The sequence below is a fragment of the Epinephelus lanceolatus genome, chromosome 11 (genome assembly GCF_041903045.1).
Source record: "Epinephelus lanceolatus isolate andai-2023 chromosome 11, ASM4190304v1, whole genome shotgun sequence".
Classification (NCBI taxonomy): Eukaryota; Metazoa; Chordata; class Actinopteri; order Perciformes; family Serranidae; genus Epinephelus; species Epinephelus lanceolatus.
The window spans coordinates 22,082,165-22,097,867 of NC_135744.1; the positions used below are offsets into that span (position 1 = coordinate 22,082,165).

At 39.4% G+C, this 15,703-nt stretch overlaps 1 protein-coding gene across 1 annotated transcript; it reads right to left on the reverse strand.

The window, feature by feature from the left end:
• Positions 1–3,740: 3,740 nt before the first annotated feature.
• zfpl1 (zinc finger protein-like 1) lies at positions 3,741–12,432 on the reverse strand. The gene is made up of 8 exons (XM_033635568.2): positions 12,263–12,432; positions 7,669–7,776; positions 7,465–7,576; positions 7,141–7,334; positions 5,876–5,954; positions 5,557–5,748; positions 5,250–5,373; positions 3,741–5,139 (listed from the first exon to the last, which is right to left on the reverse strand). The coding sequence occupies exons 2-8, from the start codon at positions 7,768–7,770 to the stop codon at positions 4,953–4,955; spliced, it is 990 nt and encodes a 329-aa protein (XP_033491459.2). The 5' UTR covers positions 7,771–7,776; positions 12,263–12,432; the 3' UTR covers positions 3,741–4,952.
• Positions 12,433–15,703: the final 3,271 nt, after the last annotated feature.

Here is a 15,703-nt window from a genome sequence, read left to right on the forward strand (position 1 = left end):
ATCTATGATCTATCTACCATCTATTCATCCATCCACCATCTATCCATCCATCTATCATCTATTCATCCATCCACCATCTATCCATCCATCTATCATCTATTCATCCATCCACCATCTATCCATCCATCATCCATCTATCATCCATCCATTCATCTATCCATATATCATCTATCTATATCCATCCATCTATCCACCCATCCATCCATCTATCCATATATCATCTATCTATATCCATCCATCCATCCATCCATCTATCCACCCATCCATCTATCATCCATCCATCCATCCATCATCCATCCATCCATATATCATCTATCTATATCCATCCACCCATCTATCATCTATCCATCCATCCATATATCATCTATCTATATCATCCATCCATCTATCCACCCATCCATCTGTCCATCCATATATCATCTATCTATATCATCCATCCATCTATCCACCCATCCATCTGTCCATCCATCTCTCCATCCATCCATCCATCCATCATCTTTCCATCTATCCATCCATCCATCCATCTATCATCCATTCATGTGTCATCCATCCATGTATATATCATCCATGCATTATCCATCCAGCTATCATCTTTCCATCTATCCATCTCTCCATCCAGCTATCATCTTTTCATCATCCATCCATCCATCCATCCATCCATCCATGTCATCCATCCATCCATGTATCATCCATGTATTATTCATCCATCCATCCATCCATCATCAGTCCACCTATCTATCCATCCATCCATGTATCATCCATTCATGTGTCATCCATCCATATATTTATCATCCATGTATTATCCATCCATCCATCCATCCATCCATCCATCCATCCATCCATGGTTTTAGTGAACATGCATGTGTTTAGAAAGTACTGAGCATACGAAAGGATAAATGAGTCTTGGATCACACTGTACCTGTTGTGTGAGAGTTTGTAAACAATGTTTTCATATAGAGTCGTCCCCCCCCCCCCCCCCCATTAAAGGTTTTTTGGGGGAGTTTTTCCTTATCCACTGAGAGCATCTAAGGACAGAGGGTTGTCATATGCTGTAAAGCCCTCAGAGGCAAATTGTGATTTGTGATATTGGGCTTTATAAATAAAATAAAATAAAATTGAATTGAGTTTTGCTGTTGTTGAAAGCTGCCCCCAATCAATATGTTACCCATTTTACGTGGAGGCATTCGAGAACAATCAAGTTTTCTTGACAAATTCAAGGTAACACAGTATGATTAAATGATTTACAAATGGTGATATTGTGGGTAAAGTATTCCTTTAAATGCCAGTGGTCCATGTGTCACAAAACATACACGGTTTCAATGGCCTTTGGTTGTTCATAGTGGCTTTAATATTTTAGTATTTTACAATCTTTTTAAGTATGTAATTGTTCTAACCGGTTGTTTTAAAATGTGCCATATAAATAAACAACATAGCATATAGCCATTGTAAGGTCACACAATGATATTTGCACAAAACTATAGAAAATTAAATGCCCCATGACAATAAATTAGACTGTGATAAACAGCAACATGGTGGTTAAATACATACTGGCTGACCTGCAGAGGAGATCTTTAGATAAATGTCAGAGTCTCCCCTTGCAGATACTTGACATTTGATGAGGTCATACATGATACCAACATCTACCACATCTTTGTGTCACATTGCAGTTTAAAATACCATGTAAGCATTTTGTACATTTTGACTGTTTGTATTTAGAAACAGACATATTTTGTCTTGTGAATCGTATAACTTTGACCTTTGCAAAGGGAAAACAATACCAATGTCAACCACATGGATAGAATTTAAATGTTTTAAATGGTGCCATGTATAGTGCAGAGTACAGAATCACGCTGGAGCTGAAAGAGCAGAGATAGTTCTGGAAACAGATCTGACTCTGGTCTCTGTCCTGTCACCGAGCAGATCTATGGAGCTCCAAAGCTGGATGCACCACCAGGGGGAGTAATATGCAAATATTTGTAGAGAGGTGACATGGCTGAGCGCTAGTGAGTGCATTCATCAGGATTTGCAGATCCGCCTGCTCTTTCTTAGAGTTTAAAGGGCATGATGTACAGCACATGGTATCTTATGTCTAATTTGTCCTCTAAAAAATAAGAGATATTTTTTAATCGCACTTTGCCCTTTGCATTCAGGATTTTACTACCGCATCTTTTTACAGTGTTGGCAATCCCACCACTATAACAAATAGGATTTTAAATTGCAGGTTGAGCTGCCCTTTCACAAAACAAACAAGCACCTGGTAATAAAGAAATAAGTCATTCTGAAGCTCCTCTCATCAGGTGATGATGCATCCAAGTTACTTGAAGGTGGTCAAAACACAATACACAAATCGTAATCACTGGATGCATGACAGCTTAAAGACTTATAGCAACAGTTAGGGAGGACACAGTTCAGCTGAAAGAGGAACTTCTGGAGATGATCTCTATGGAGGGAGCAACATCTAACCTTTAAGAAGTTTATAATGAGGAGCAACAAATGTGGAAGGTCATACTGGATTCTATTCATAAAATATCTACTGTTCCAAGAATCTCGAGACGGACTCCTATATTTCTTTCTGCTGTCTAGTTTATCCTGTCGATCAACAACTCACTAAGACACACATGAACCCTCTGTAATCACTACCTCTTTGGTTTTTGGTTTTTCTTTTCATGTATTTTCTTACCCAGTTTAAGTACCCTGATAGATATGTGAGTTTAGTATGCTTTCTTGATGCTGGAAGTCAGACACCACACGCCAGAGTGAGATGGCATATCCTTCATAGAGTGTGGGCCTTGAAATGACCAATTCACATTTTGTGCCATTTCCTCTATCCACTATGGGGCGCTGGAGAGTGCACTAATGACACATCATGTTTTTGTGCATCAAATACAGACCACAGCATGTACATTTCAGGTAAATCAAAAGTTAAGTCTGAAAAGATGTACTTCCTGTCGCCACTAGGTTGCGCTATGAGTATCACGGAATATTGTCGTATTGATGTGTTCAGGGTGGGACTATTATGAATCATGTTAAGTTTGATGGAGATCGGACCATTTACTCCAAAGCTGTAGCAATTTCGTGTCTCATGGCAAGACATCAAATTTCAACTCTCTGCAGGGGCATTCCATTTAACATGAGGTAGATCCTGTGATAACTTTTGATCTCAATGTAGCCAAGCTTTCACAAACCAATTTTGAAGTCAATCTGATTCACTGTGTAGGAGAAATTCGTAAAAATACACCTGGGAAACGCCAAAAATGACCACACGGGCTTCAAAATGGCCTACTTCCTGTTGTGCTTAGGCAATGGGTCCAAAAGACTTTTTTGTGCATCTGGGCATGATACAAGTGTGTACAGATTTTTGTGCATGTCAGTGAAACATGCTGCGGGGGCTGCTCTTTAAAGGGCGTGGCCAAGCCATTTTGCCACACCCACTAACAACAGCCAAATCACATGTAAATTTACACTGCAAGTGCATGCAAAAAATTGGCACGTTTTCGAGTATGTTAAAACCCCCCAAAAGGCGATTTTCTTCAAAATAAAATAATTAAATTACATTAAATTACATTAAAATAAAATAATTACTTATTTTATTTTAATGTATTTCAATAGATCCCTCACCGGCGTGGTGCTCGGACCCTAAAAAAAAAAAAAGGGAAAAAAAAGGTGGTCCAACCTAAATGTATCTGACACCTTTATTTTACCTGCCACCTGTTGAAATAAAAAGTACAAACTGCTTTATCTTTGAAAGTCTGTTTATTTTGAAGCCAGACATATATGCAGTGTCTTGCCATAGTGAGATACCGGTGTTATAAAAGCAAGTAGGAGAGCGGTTACTTGCTGTCTCTTCTCCAGTTCTGTTCATTTAAGTAATTATTCATAAATGTCACTTGAGTGCAAATGTTGCTTTGAAAAGAAGTGCAGTAATTTACAGTGTGGAACACACAGAGCCCATCACTGCATCTAGTGTGTGAGATATTCTTGACTGTTATTATCACCAGTCTGTGATAGCATTAATATGTTTTTTGCAGCCAGTAGCTGCTTTATGAGAACTGGGCAGTGGAATTACATTTTAGTTTGAGCTACTGCACTCAAATAATAATGAATAAATATATTCAATGATATATTATTCTCATCAAAGCTGCACTACACGACTGACATGTTAGAAACTCTTCACTCTTGATTTTGCCTGTACACAGCTGCAGATAATTGATGATGGACTTTAAATAACATTGTAATACTGACAGTGTGTAGTATTCCCATTTAATAGACAGTCAAAAAACATCAGGAAAATGTACATACAGTTATGTATGGCAAATCTAAAAGCAATGCACTCAATTTCAGAAGTAATGCAGACACCCATAAATAGTTATGTTATGTATTAATTAAAGTGTTGGGGTATATTTGATCCCATTTGTGAGGGCGAAATCTTCTCTAAAGGAGAAACGCACTCAAATTAAATCAGCAGGTGGAATCAGTTTATGACCGTGTAGAAGTTATTGGACAATTCAGCCAGCTAAAGATGTTCTTTCAACATCAACCGTGTTTCTATTGATTCTACTTAACTTAAAAAAAATACAAAGATCACTGATAAATGTTAGCTGGAATCGTAAATATAAATACTACCTCTTTTCATTGTTAGCTTTTCAAAGCCACAATAACCTGATCCTTTGTCTACATGCCCCGGGCCTCGGTCACCTTTGGAGTTTGCGGGTTGTTTGGATCAATCACAGGAAAGTTTCTGAATGTCGTGAGATTTGTTTTAGGGTCTGTGAAGGGCCCTGGCATATTCCTACTGACCTGACCAGAGATTGCCTCCATTCTCCACTCAAGTTGGGTAAACAGCTCCCTCTGTTGGGCTAACCGTGTATTAGAAAGTCCCATTTCAGCTCGTTCTACACGTGCTTACATGTGTAACACAGAAGGAAGAGAAGGAATCGATGCTTTTTTTTAAATCAGTTTTTCCCCACACGGATGTTGGGGTTAAGAAGAGGATCTAAATTTGGGTCAGAGCCAGCGGAGGCACGCCCAAGTTTAGCCATGATGATTATCAACGTAAAGAATCCAAGAACTCCGACCAGAAGAAGCATGAAGACGCGCTGCTTCCAGGACAGAGATGTCCGCTTTCCTCCTGTGCGATTTCTGGAAAGATAAAAGATCAAGAAATCAGGAATCACAATTATATCTGTTGTGATTTATTCTTTGTGACAATAAAAGACAGCTTTGGTTACACAGAAAATCAGGATACTAACTTGAGAATTTGAGCAAACCAACTTAGCGTTGGCCGTCGCCGGTACTTGTCGTCATCAAAATCAATCTGTGTGACAGAGCTGTGACCTCCGTCCCGCGTGTCATAGATCTTTCTTGGTGACGATGCTGAGGAGTAACAGCAATAATTCTGTTAATCTTTCACCACAAGAGGCAACATAGTATGTTAAATGATGGGCAAAAAAGGTGACCTAAAATCATTTCAAACATTTCAGGGCACTTAAAGAAAGACATGCAGGGCTTTAAAAGCAGTTGGTGAGAGCAGATTCAGAGGACTTTCCATTGCTTTACCTGCGTGTAGTGTAACTGTGTCACAGGCAGTGGCATTGGTGAAGTTAACCACAGTGTGCTCCTGCAGTTTTGGATCCCCGTTTTTACGAGGACCTCCGAGGTCCTCCTGTGCTGGAGGTGAGACAGAATTTGGTGGAGGGCTGAGGCTGGTGTTGTAAGAGTGGCTGGGGTAAATGTTACTTTGTTCTTGTGCTGAAGGAAGAAATAAAGAGTGTTTAATTTTACTACTTTAATAATACTGCATAATAAACAGCTACAAACAGCCCCTAATAAATATGCACATCTTGTTAATTACTATAAAGTAAACATTAAGGCTCACCATCAAATGTTGACCAGTCGGTGTAATCAGTGACATCATGAGCTGTGGTCTCCTCAAGGCCCCCAATGGGCTCTTCAATCTGTCAAAGGTAACATTTTATTAGTAACTTAGAAAATTAAATCTGTATGATTTGTGCGTTAAATACAATCAGAAAATGCACAATTCCGAATGTGTATTTTTTTGAGCGATTGGGTTGGTTTAGTTGATTACTGAAAACTTACTATATCTGTTCGTCAACTACCTTTTGTCCATGACAAAGACAAGACGATGACGAGACGGCTCAAAACCATTTAACCCTAACTTTGACTACGTATATCAAAATGCAAGGCTGTCAACGAACAAGATGAGACTAAAATGTAATTTAGAGAATAACAACTTAACATGAAATTATCTTGTTTGCTGACAAAAAAGACGCTTAAATTGTTTTTGTCAGTGCAGCAGTTCCACTTCCTGTGCTGTGTCTGCTTTATCAAAACTACACCACAGAGCACACGAAGCACAGTCCAATGCATTGTTCTTCTGGGAAACCTTTGGTTCTGGCATTCATGTGGATACCACCTGACATGTTCCACCCACTCAAACACCATTGCAGACCAAGTACCCCCCCCTCATGGCAACAGTACTCCCCAATGGCAGTGGCCCCCCAGCAGGATAATGCACCATGCCACACTACAAAAACTGTTTACAAATGGCCTGTGGAGCGTGACAAAAAGCTCAAGGTGTCGACCTGGCTTCTAAATTCCCCAGGTCCCAATCTGCTCAAGGATTCTTGTGATGTGCCGATATCCCAGATGTACCCCTAATCCAAGGTGGGGCCTCCTTGGATCGGACTGACCTGTTGCGGCATGGACACAGGATCTCTGGGTGTCCTGTGGTGTCTGGCACCAGTGCGTTAGTGGCAGATCCATTTAGTCCAGTGGGTTGTTAGGTGAAGTTACGGTACGTGCCATAGATGCTCATTCAGATTGGGATCTGGGGAATTTGGAGGCCATGTTGACACTTTGAGGTCTCTGTCACATTCCTTGGGCCATTCCTGAGCGATGTCTGCAGTGTGGCATGGTGCATTATCCTGCTGGGAGGCCACTGCCACTGGGGAGTACTGTTGCCATGAGGGGCGGGTACTTGGTCTGCAATGATGCTTGAGTGGGTGGAACATGTCAGGTGGTATCTGATCAGTGGTACTCAAAGGTTTCCCAGCAAAACAATGCACTGTCTAATTGTTCTGTTATCGCCAAACAAGGGATGTAACATTAATAGGCCCTTACCAGCGGCAGCCCTAAACCAGCTCTGGCCCAGTTAACAGACGACAGCTGTTCTTTCAGCACATCAGCAATTGGGCTGGCAAGGTTGGAAGGGGGGAACACTGGACCCTGACAGGTGGGACACTGGTATCCCGCTGGAGCCGTATGGAGGGGCAGCCGAGAGGCCAAGTTATTAAGACAGGACCAGTGGAACACATCTGTGGTGGAAAAAGAAAGAATTCACATCAAAGCAAAAAGGACAGGATGTCATTTTGTTGAATAGCAAAATTCCATTGACCTACAATGTTACGCATTTATAGATACAACAGTGTAATTCTGTAATCTTACCGTAGCAGACGAGCCTGACGGTGTCTTGAGCATTCAGCGGAGTATTACACAGAGTGCAGTTGGGGTTGTAGTCGCTGTCCTGGAGCCATTGCAAATATGACTGCACGATACACTGAAGGGCAGCGAGCGGAAACGCAGAATTTTAATGTGGTGTTACAAGCTTTGTACAAACATACATCAGGTGATACTTGTTCACTCACTGACCTTGTTGTGGTTGGAGACCAGGCAATGCTCACACACATTTACACGATGTTCGAAGCAGAATAAATTGGTCACCTTTCTCTTTGGACACTTGCAGAGACCCATAGCCACCTGTGTTGTGTGGAGGACAGACAAACAAATGCAGGTTTGTTTTGGATGTATACAACAGACTGAGAGAGAGGATCCTTGTTCTCCTCTCTCTGTAAATTACAGACCGTCCTGCTGTTTAGTATGAGCAGAAGCTACAAGCAAGACAAATGTGTTTTCATTGTCTAGCAAAATGACATTAAAAGGTTTGCTCTGAATGTATGTATCCCGAGGCTAATGTTCCCTTTAATACAAAGTAGAGCAACAAAACGGAGGCAAAGACTGACATGACTTTATCTCATCTCTTTTTTCCTGACAGCCAGAATATTTCCTCAGACACAATTGCCGTTGGCATATTTTTGAGTGTGACCACTTTGAGTGTCATGAGCTGACTCGCTTACAAAGTAATGAGAAGAGTTTGAACCTCAAAGTGTTGTGCGATGTGTGCAACTCTTCTGCCAAACCACTTACATTAAAGATAATCACAAATATTCAACGTGAGCAAAGGAAAATAATCATAATGTCAACATGTATGTTACATATTGTGGTTTGAAGATACTGACATAAATGTGTCAATCTTCAGACACTTTGCCATGTCATATAAAACAAGGTACATATCTCTGTCTTGGGCAATCAGTGTGATGAAGTATATATTCGTCAGGTAGTTCATTTGCTGGTTTAGCCAAATACAGTCATTCTTGTTTTGTTGATTTCTTTTCTTCCTGACTGATTTTTTTTCATGATTTTGGGCGCAACTTCCACTGAGATAGTGGAAGTAGCAGTAAGCTAGTTAGCCCCATAGACTGTCTGGTTAGTCCCAGTGGCTACTCTTGGTGGCTAACCGTCAACGCTGGTTCTTTTCCAAAGTAATTTGCCTTCAGTTTAGCAAATACTTATTTATTTTTTAACAAATATTTAACTAATGTTAACTTAGCATTTTTTAAAATGTCCTTGCAGAGCTCTGGTACCTGTTGCACTGTCCGTGTCTTCAGCAACTGTGTGTTGAACATGTGACCAGAACAAAAAGAGATTGCTCCTGTTGCCAAAGGTACCGTTGATATGAGAAATAAAACCACAAGAGTTTCACAGACATAGTGAAAAAGTATTAAATCAGAATCTGCAGAAGAGAATGACACCTACACTGACAGGTCCGTCACTCAGCGTCAGTACAGTTCATTTTACTTGGAGCTACAGTTAATACTGAATTATGTTAAATGTTTGCTGAATGTGTTAGTGTCTCTTAATAAGCCATCAGAAATCATAAATCATCTTTAGAAGGAGCAGATTTTACCTTAAGCTAGCTCAGGCCATGTTAACAATAGGGCAAGTTAACAATATTTTATGAGAGCAAGGCAAACTAATTACTAGCATGCTCGGTTGAAAAGGAAAAAAAAAAAACAATGCTTTGAGATGGCTGTCAGAGATGGCAGAGGTATGATCACATAATCCTGTTCAAGCTTTAACAGATGGTGTGTTCCATGTTTTATTTCACAATAGGCTCTGTGCACAGAGCCTATTGCTCTTGGAAAGAAGAATAGAGCACTGTAAACAAACTGTTACCGTTGGAAATCGCTGGTTTGAGTTCAGCACCGAAAGTTGCACCTATAATTCATGCAAAGTATCATGGGGGCTAGGAATAAGGTGGATAGGCTTCTCATATTTAACTGACATTTTCTGAGATTAATATTAAAATGGCTTCTCAATCACTGCCTTTCAGTTCCCCAATTTTGGTTTGTTTAGTTATTACTGTGTTGAATTTAAGCCTTGGTTCATGCTACAGGTAGTTTAGGTTAACATCCACATTTTCCTCACACCCAACAGCCTTGCTACACCACTGACTGCTGACTTAATAAATCATAGTTTGCTTACGTTGAATTATCTTTAACAAATGTCTTGCTTATGTAAATGGTTGCTTCCCTTCTTTGCATTACTTTTAAACAAGCTGGGCATAACACTTGACAACTAGGCAATAATATCTTGTTTAATGACATTTCTTTCGTTATGTAGACCTGTCTCAGTCTCTTGGTCCATTAGACAACTGTCCATTAGGTTAACGTGCCACATAATTAAGTGGTTATTAATGGCACTCAGCACTGGATGCTACTCATACCATCTATTGGTGGGATTTGTAATTATCTAACTGTAACTGGCTGCACCTCGACTGTTGTGGAGTTGGCAAATTTCACACAAGTTATCGTAAACATTTCAGGTCATAACGAGTCATATTTTCTACTCTACCTCGATGTTTTACACCGAACAAAAATAACAAGTCTTGTCAGCTCAGTCACAACATTTATCTTCAGTAACATTAGCTGCAACTAGGCTCATCCAACATTTACGATTACTAATCAATTCACTGTGCCCTTTAAGAGATTTTAAGTTTATATCTTGAATATCATAGAACAGAATAGAATAAATCTTTATTGTCCATCAGGGGTAGAAATTTGTCTTTGGCTCACCAGACACAAAAGACAACATTGTAAAAAGCAGACAAACAGTCTGTAAAATAAACATACAAAGTCAATACTTAACAAATTAGATCAGCTCATTGTCTGTGGTTTAAAACTCATCAGTCCCTTTGTTGAGTTAAGGATACTGATGGCACTTGGGATGAAGGACTTCTTAAATACTTTTTTAGTTACCAGAGGGACTCTACAGCGCCTCCCAGAGCTCAAGAGCTCAAACTGGCTAAAGAGAGGACGGGAGCTATCTGCCAAGATACTCCTCACTTTCTTCCTCGTCCTTTGTGTAAGGAGTTGAGTCAAGGGTTTTTGTGGCATGCCAACTATTTTACCTGCCATTGTCACAATCCTAGAGAATTTATTCTTGAATGTACAGTTAACATGACCATACCAGGCAGGGAGGAGAAAAGTTAAAGCACTCTCAACCAAAGTTTTGTACACTAATTCTAAAACAATGATCCAAATTTCAAGAACAACAATTTAGTTTAGTTTTCCTCACAGAAATGAATGAAATGCTGAGATATAGGTGAACTGTGACCTGTCGCGCTGGAGCCATGCTCTTTAGCCAATCTCAAGTGGCTCCTGGTGGCTTTGACAGACCAAAAAATGTAATTGCAATGACAAACCTTTTTTTGTTTGTTTTTTCATTTATCTCTGTTGTAGGCCTAAAGAAATTCTTACATTCTCCAACTGTCAAACTGTGTAGCCTATGCAGCAAATTGAAAAAAATAAATGTCTTAACATTTTATTCGTGTACGACCTGGCACCTTTTCCTCTACATTTTGCTGACACTCAAATAGTGTTGGTGACTCTTTAGTGTCCCAGCTAGGCCACCTATGGATTCCAAATCCAAAAAAAGTAAAAGCTTTACAATGAGAAAATCGAGGATTGAATAGTGCCAGGACAAATTTGTTAACTTTCACCGCAAACGCTGCATAGTTGAAGTACCAAAAATCAGAAAAAGCCCACTGCAGAGTAGCCATCTTGTGGTAACACATACTGTTGAATGCTCATTTACACCATTAGTAATCATCGTTATGTGGCTCCAGAGTCAGACAGATTTTTCTTATCAAAAATGGTTCTTTTGATAATAAGCCTTGCCAACCCCTGCTCTAGGTAAATATCCCAACATATTATATTATGGATTAAAATTAAATCAACACCTAAAATGACTGGTTTCTCCCTTTCAATATTCTCCCAACACTCCTACAGTGTTGCACAATCCCCCGAAATATGTGTAAATTATTCCACAGCCTCTCCTGCATACACTACATTGTGTTGATAGGGTAATGTTTATGATCTCCATATTGTGATTATGCATCATTATTTAAGCTGAGGAAACTCCAACAAACCCGGACATCAGTTGAGGGGTCCTAAAACACCTTACCTTAACTTTCCAGTTAAACCCCCTCCGCCTGTTTGTGGTCTTGTGGCTACTTAAGTGAATTCCCACCCATTAGTCACCCTGTATTATCACATTAGCTTCTCCTGCTCCTATTTTACTTTAATATAAGAGGTATCTAATGGATTATCTAACTGCAAACCGTATGGATTTTATAAAATTGAACCTACTGCCATGTCACAAGTACTGGATGGGGCAGCCCAACATGAGGTTGTCATACAGTAAGAGCAGCAATTTTGACAGTTACATCATCTCCACATTATCGACACCGACAGTCTATTACTTTAACATGCTGTACAGTTAACTGGTTATCAAAGACACTGTCAGACATACTGTCTGTTAGTGTTAACGGTAGTTATTCAACTGTAACTAGCTGCACCTCGATTGTTGTAGTTTTGGCTAACTTCACAAAATTTATCGTACACGTTTCGGGACATAATGAGTCATTTTTTCGACAGTAACTTACTGTTCAAACACCGAACTAAACGAACACGTCTCGTCAGCTCAGTCCCAATATTTATCTAAGCTAACATTAGCTGCTACCTTAGCTGTAAGTTATCAGTTGAGGAAACGTTAGCGAGCTAATCAAGCTAGCTTGGCAGAGTTGAGGAAGTTCCAACGCAAATGATACATAATTACGTGTTACCTGACTTTATTGGAGCCCCGTTGCTTTCAGGTGATGTTGAACGACTGTCATTGAAGCTTCCGTGTCAAATTCACATGGAAGGCGGCTCTAGAAGCTGTCATCGGGAAAACTTGGCTGCAGCTAGCTGTTTCCTTCCTCTCTCTGTTTATGTGCCACGTCTCTTCCGCTTCTGCGTCTTCTTCGTGGGTTTTTGTAACAAACCGACTACTGCACTCTGCTGCCACCTACCGAGCGGGAGTCATTGACTGTATAGACGTCCATGTTAACGATGTTTTTCAATTAGATATTTAACACTATGATTTTTATACAACTACAAAAAATATTGAACTCTATCTGACATACGACGTAGCCTACCATATGTGGGCTACAATGCAGACAGCAGTCTTTCTGTCAATTAGAGGACAGAATTAGAGGCCTATAACTTACCAGGGGCGTAAATATAGACACTGGGGCCTGTAAGGTGGAGGGCCAAGAGAGAGTGGGCCCTCCAACAATATTCTGGAATGGAGAATGGGCCCTCATGAGTGAATGTCACCCTGAAAATATGCCTGTGCTCAAAGAAGAACTAATCAAATTAAAAACAGTGCCGTTTGGTATATATGTCCTCAAAAAGGCAAAATCATCTCATGTTTATTTTTTTCTTTATTTGTACAACAGTCAGCAGCATCTCATACAAAATAATATGCTCATTCTATAACTGTAAATCAACATTCTATAAATCGACTATTAAAATTGTTGAATTAAATTCATCATTTCTCAATTACTTGTTTTCTTTGGTATTTTTTGTCAGATACAGATATGCAATGATGATTGCTGGGTAATATGTATGTTGATGTTATCCAATGTTAAGTCTCTGACCATGTGACGAGACAATATGTGCACAATAGCGTGCATGAGGGCCATCACAAGGGTCATCTACGCATCCACTAGGGCCCATCATAACGACCTTACACCAGTGGCATACTACAATATTTTGGGTGGATGTTCAACATTATATAAGAAGAAAAAACAGACAAACAATTTAATCATAGGATAAAGACATTTTTATGTGTTTTGAAAGATGTTTTGTGTTTGTTTGTGCATTTAATTCTATTGCGAATATTCCACATTCACAAAAAGAGATCATATTTAGGACCTTTTTTTTTATTATCAAGAACTACAGCACAATGGCACCACAATGGGAAGCCTTAAGAATAAAAAGGCAATTAATTATGTGTTTGTTTGTGTATTTTACTGTACATACTGTGTTGTATTATTGAATTGAATTGCTCCATGCTCAGTAATCTTACACTTGCTGTTTTAATTCTAAAAGCCTAGCAGGGACAGGGGTTGCAAATTAGCCACGGCTAGAAACCTGTGTGTTGCATCTACTTCGTATTTTACATATGAGGCAATGTCTTATGCTTGTGTCCTTGTCAAATAAACAAGTAAATAAATACGGCCAACTTGGTAAGAAGGTAAGGTCATTTCTTCTGTCATTGCTCATTGCCTTCTTCCCATGTTTACAAAGAAACCAAGCCAATTTGCTCAGGTTTCAAAGGGTTAACATACCTTTATTTCTTTGATCAAGAAATTATTTTTTAAAAATCTAGGCAAGTCGGGGCGTCGGTGGCTTAGTGGTGGAGCAGGCGCCCCATGTACAAGGCTGTTGCCGCAGCGGCCTGGGTTCGAATCCAGCCTGTGGCCCTTTGCTGCATGTCACTCCCTCTCTCTCTCCTCCCTTCACGCTTGTCTGTCCTATCAAATAAAGGCTAAAAATGCCCAAAAAAATATCTTAAAAAAAAAAAAATCTAGGCAAGTAGGAGACAAGTTTGCCCTATACTGTGAACATTTGCACATCTCTTTATCAAGATTTTTGCCAATCTTGACATGCACAAACAGTATTTGTTAGCCTATATCAATTTTCAAAGTAAGTTTTCCATGTTTTTCTTAAAATTGTTATATTCTGTATTTACATTCTCAACTTTTGAGGTATATTGCTTTGATTTTTAGTTCCTCTTAATATGTTATTGTGGGCACCAAACACCAAGGCAAATTCCTTGTAAGTGAAAACCTACTTGGCAGTAAACCTTATCCTGACACTGATTGCACTTCATTAGTTTTTTCCTCTCAAGTTAACCGCTAAGTCAGTGTGTGTCACTTCATATTGTCGGCTACTGGAGGAGGCTCTGCTTTATTTTACATGCACAGGTGCTTAATAGCATCCAAACTGTCTGTGCACGACATACAGTGACACCGTGAGTTATATGAATGAACATTACATTTAAAATAAAATACTAACAGGTAGCCGATTTACAAGGAATTATTCATGATCCACACCATATGTCTCTCTTGAAACAGATTCTCACAACATGAGTCTAGTCGACGCTATATATGATTTATGCACATTTAAATGTGCATTACTGTGCGTCTCACAATCCTTTTACTTATATAATTAAATTAAAATTCAGCACATATTAAAAATAATAGGTTTTTTATAATGCTACTTTGTATATTTGGCATCCTGCCTGTTCTTGCTGTGGAGTTTGGCTGTAATCATGTTAAAGTAAAGAGTCTCTGAGCAAAAGGAAGCACAGGTGCATTTATATAAACACACACACATGCTACCTGTGTGCAGATATGCATAAAAGTGTAAAGTAGAGGCATTAAAGCGATGAAACTTTAATGCTTTTCAGTTTTAAATTTAGTGTAACACATTTACATTTTTTCCTCGCTAGACAGCAGCAAAAAAAAAAAAAAAAAAACGCTTCTTGTGTTGTTGTTCTTTTGCCTTTTTGTACTTGGCAAGCTTGTGTCAGATTGCAGTTTGTGTGTTCAGTCAGCAGATGGTGTACAAACTGACAGCCAATAAAGTATTGGCTATTACCAAAAGTACACAGAATGCTGGGTTCAATCATCCACCAATCAGCACTGTGTGTGTAGATAAAGATATTAACCTTTCATCCACAGAACAGAACCCAAAATGCAGTCAGCACAGATGTATTGATTGATTTTCTGTGTACATGTGTGGATCTTTTTAAATAGATGATCAATGACTGTGGGGTCTTTGATCACAAGCCTGTGAGTTACTGCTATGACTTAATTAAAAGCAGTAAAAGACAGAGCAGAGCAGATGTTATGAAGGAGTGGTGTAGCTTCTCTTGCACTTATAAGCAGCAGTGTTGTCTTAATGAGCACATTTTGAGTCGGTCTGCCGGAGAACGTCTGCCAAATGTCATAAATGAAGATGGACGTAAAGAGATACTAAGGGACTGTAACTGTAGGAAATGACTGTCATAAAAACCCAGGCCATCCTTGATAGACATCAACAGTGTTACAATAATTCAGAACTGCTGCTGCTGCTTTAAAAAAAAAAAGTTGGGACATTGCAGCTTTCAGTGCAGCCATGACAAGCGTTTTTAAATGCATGGTAATGACATCGATGTGTGCAGGACGCTGCCC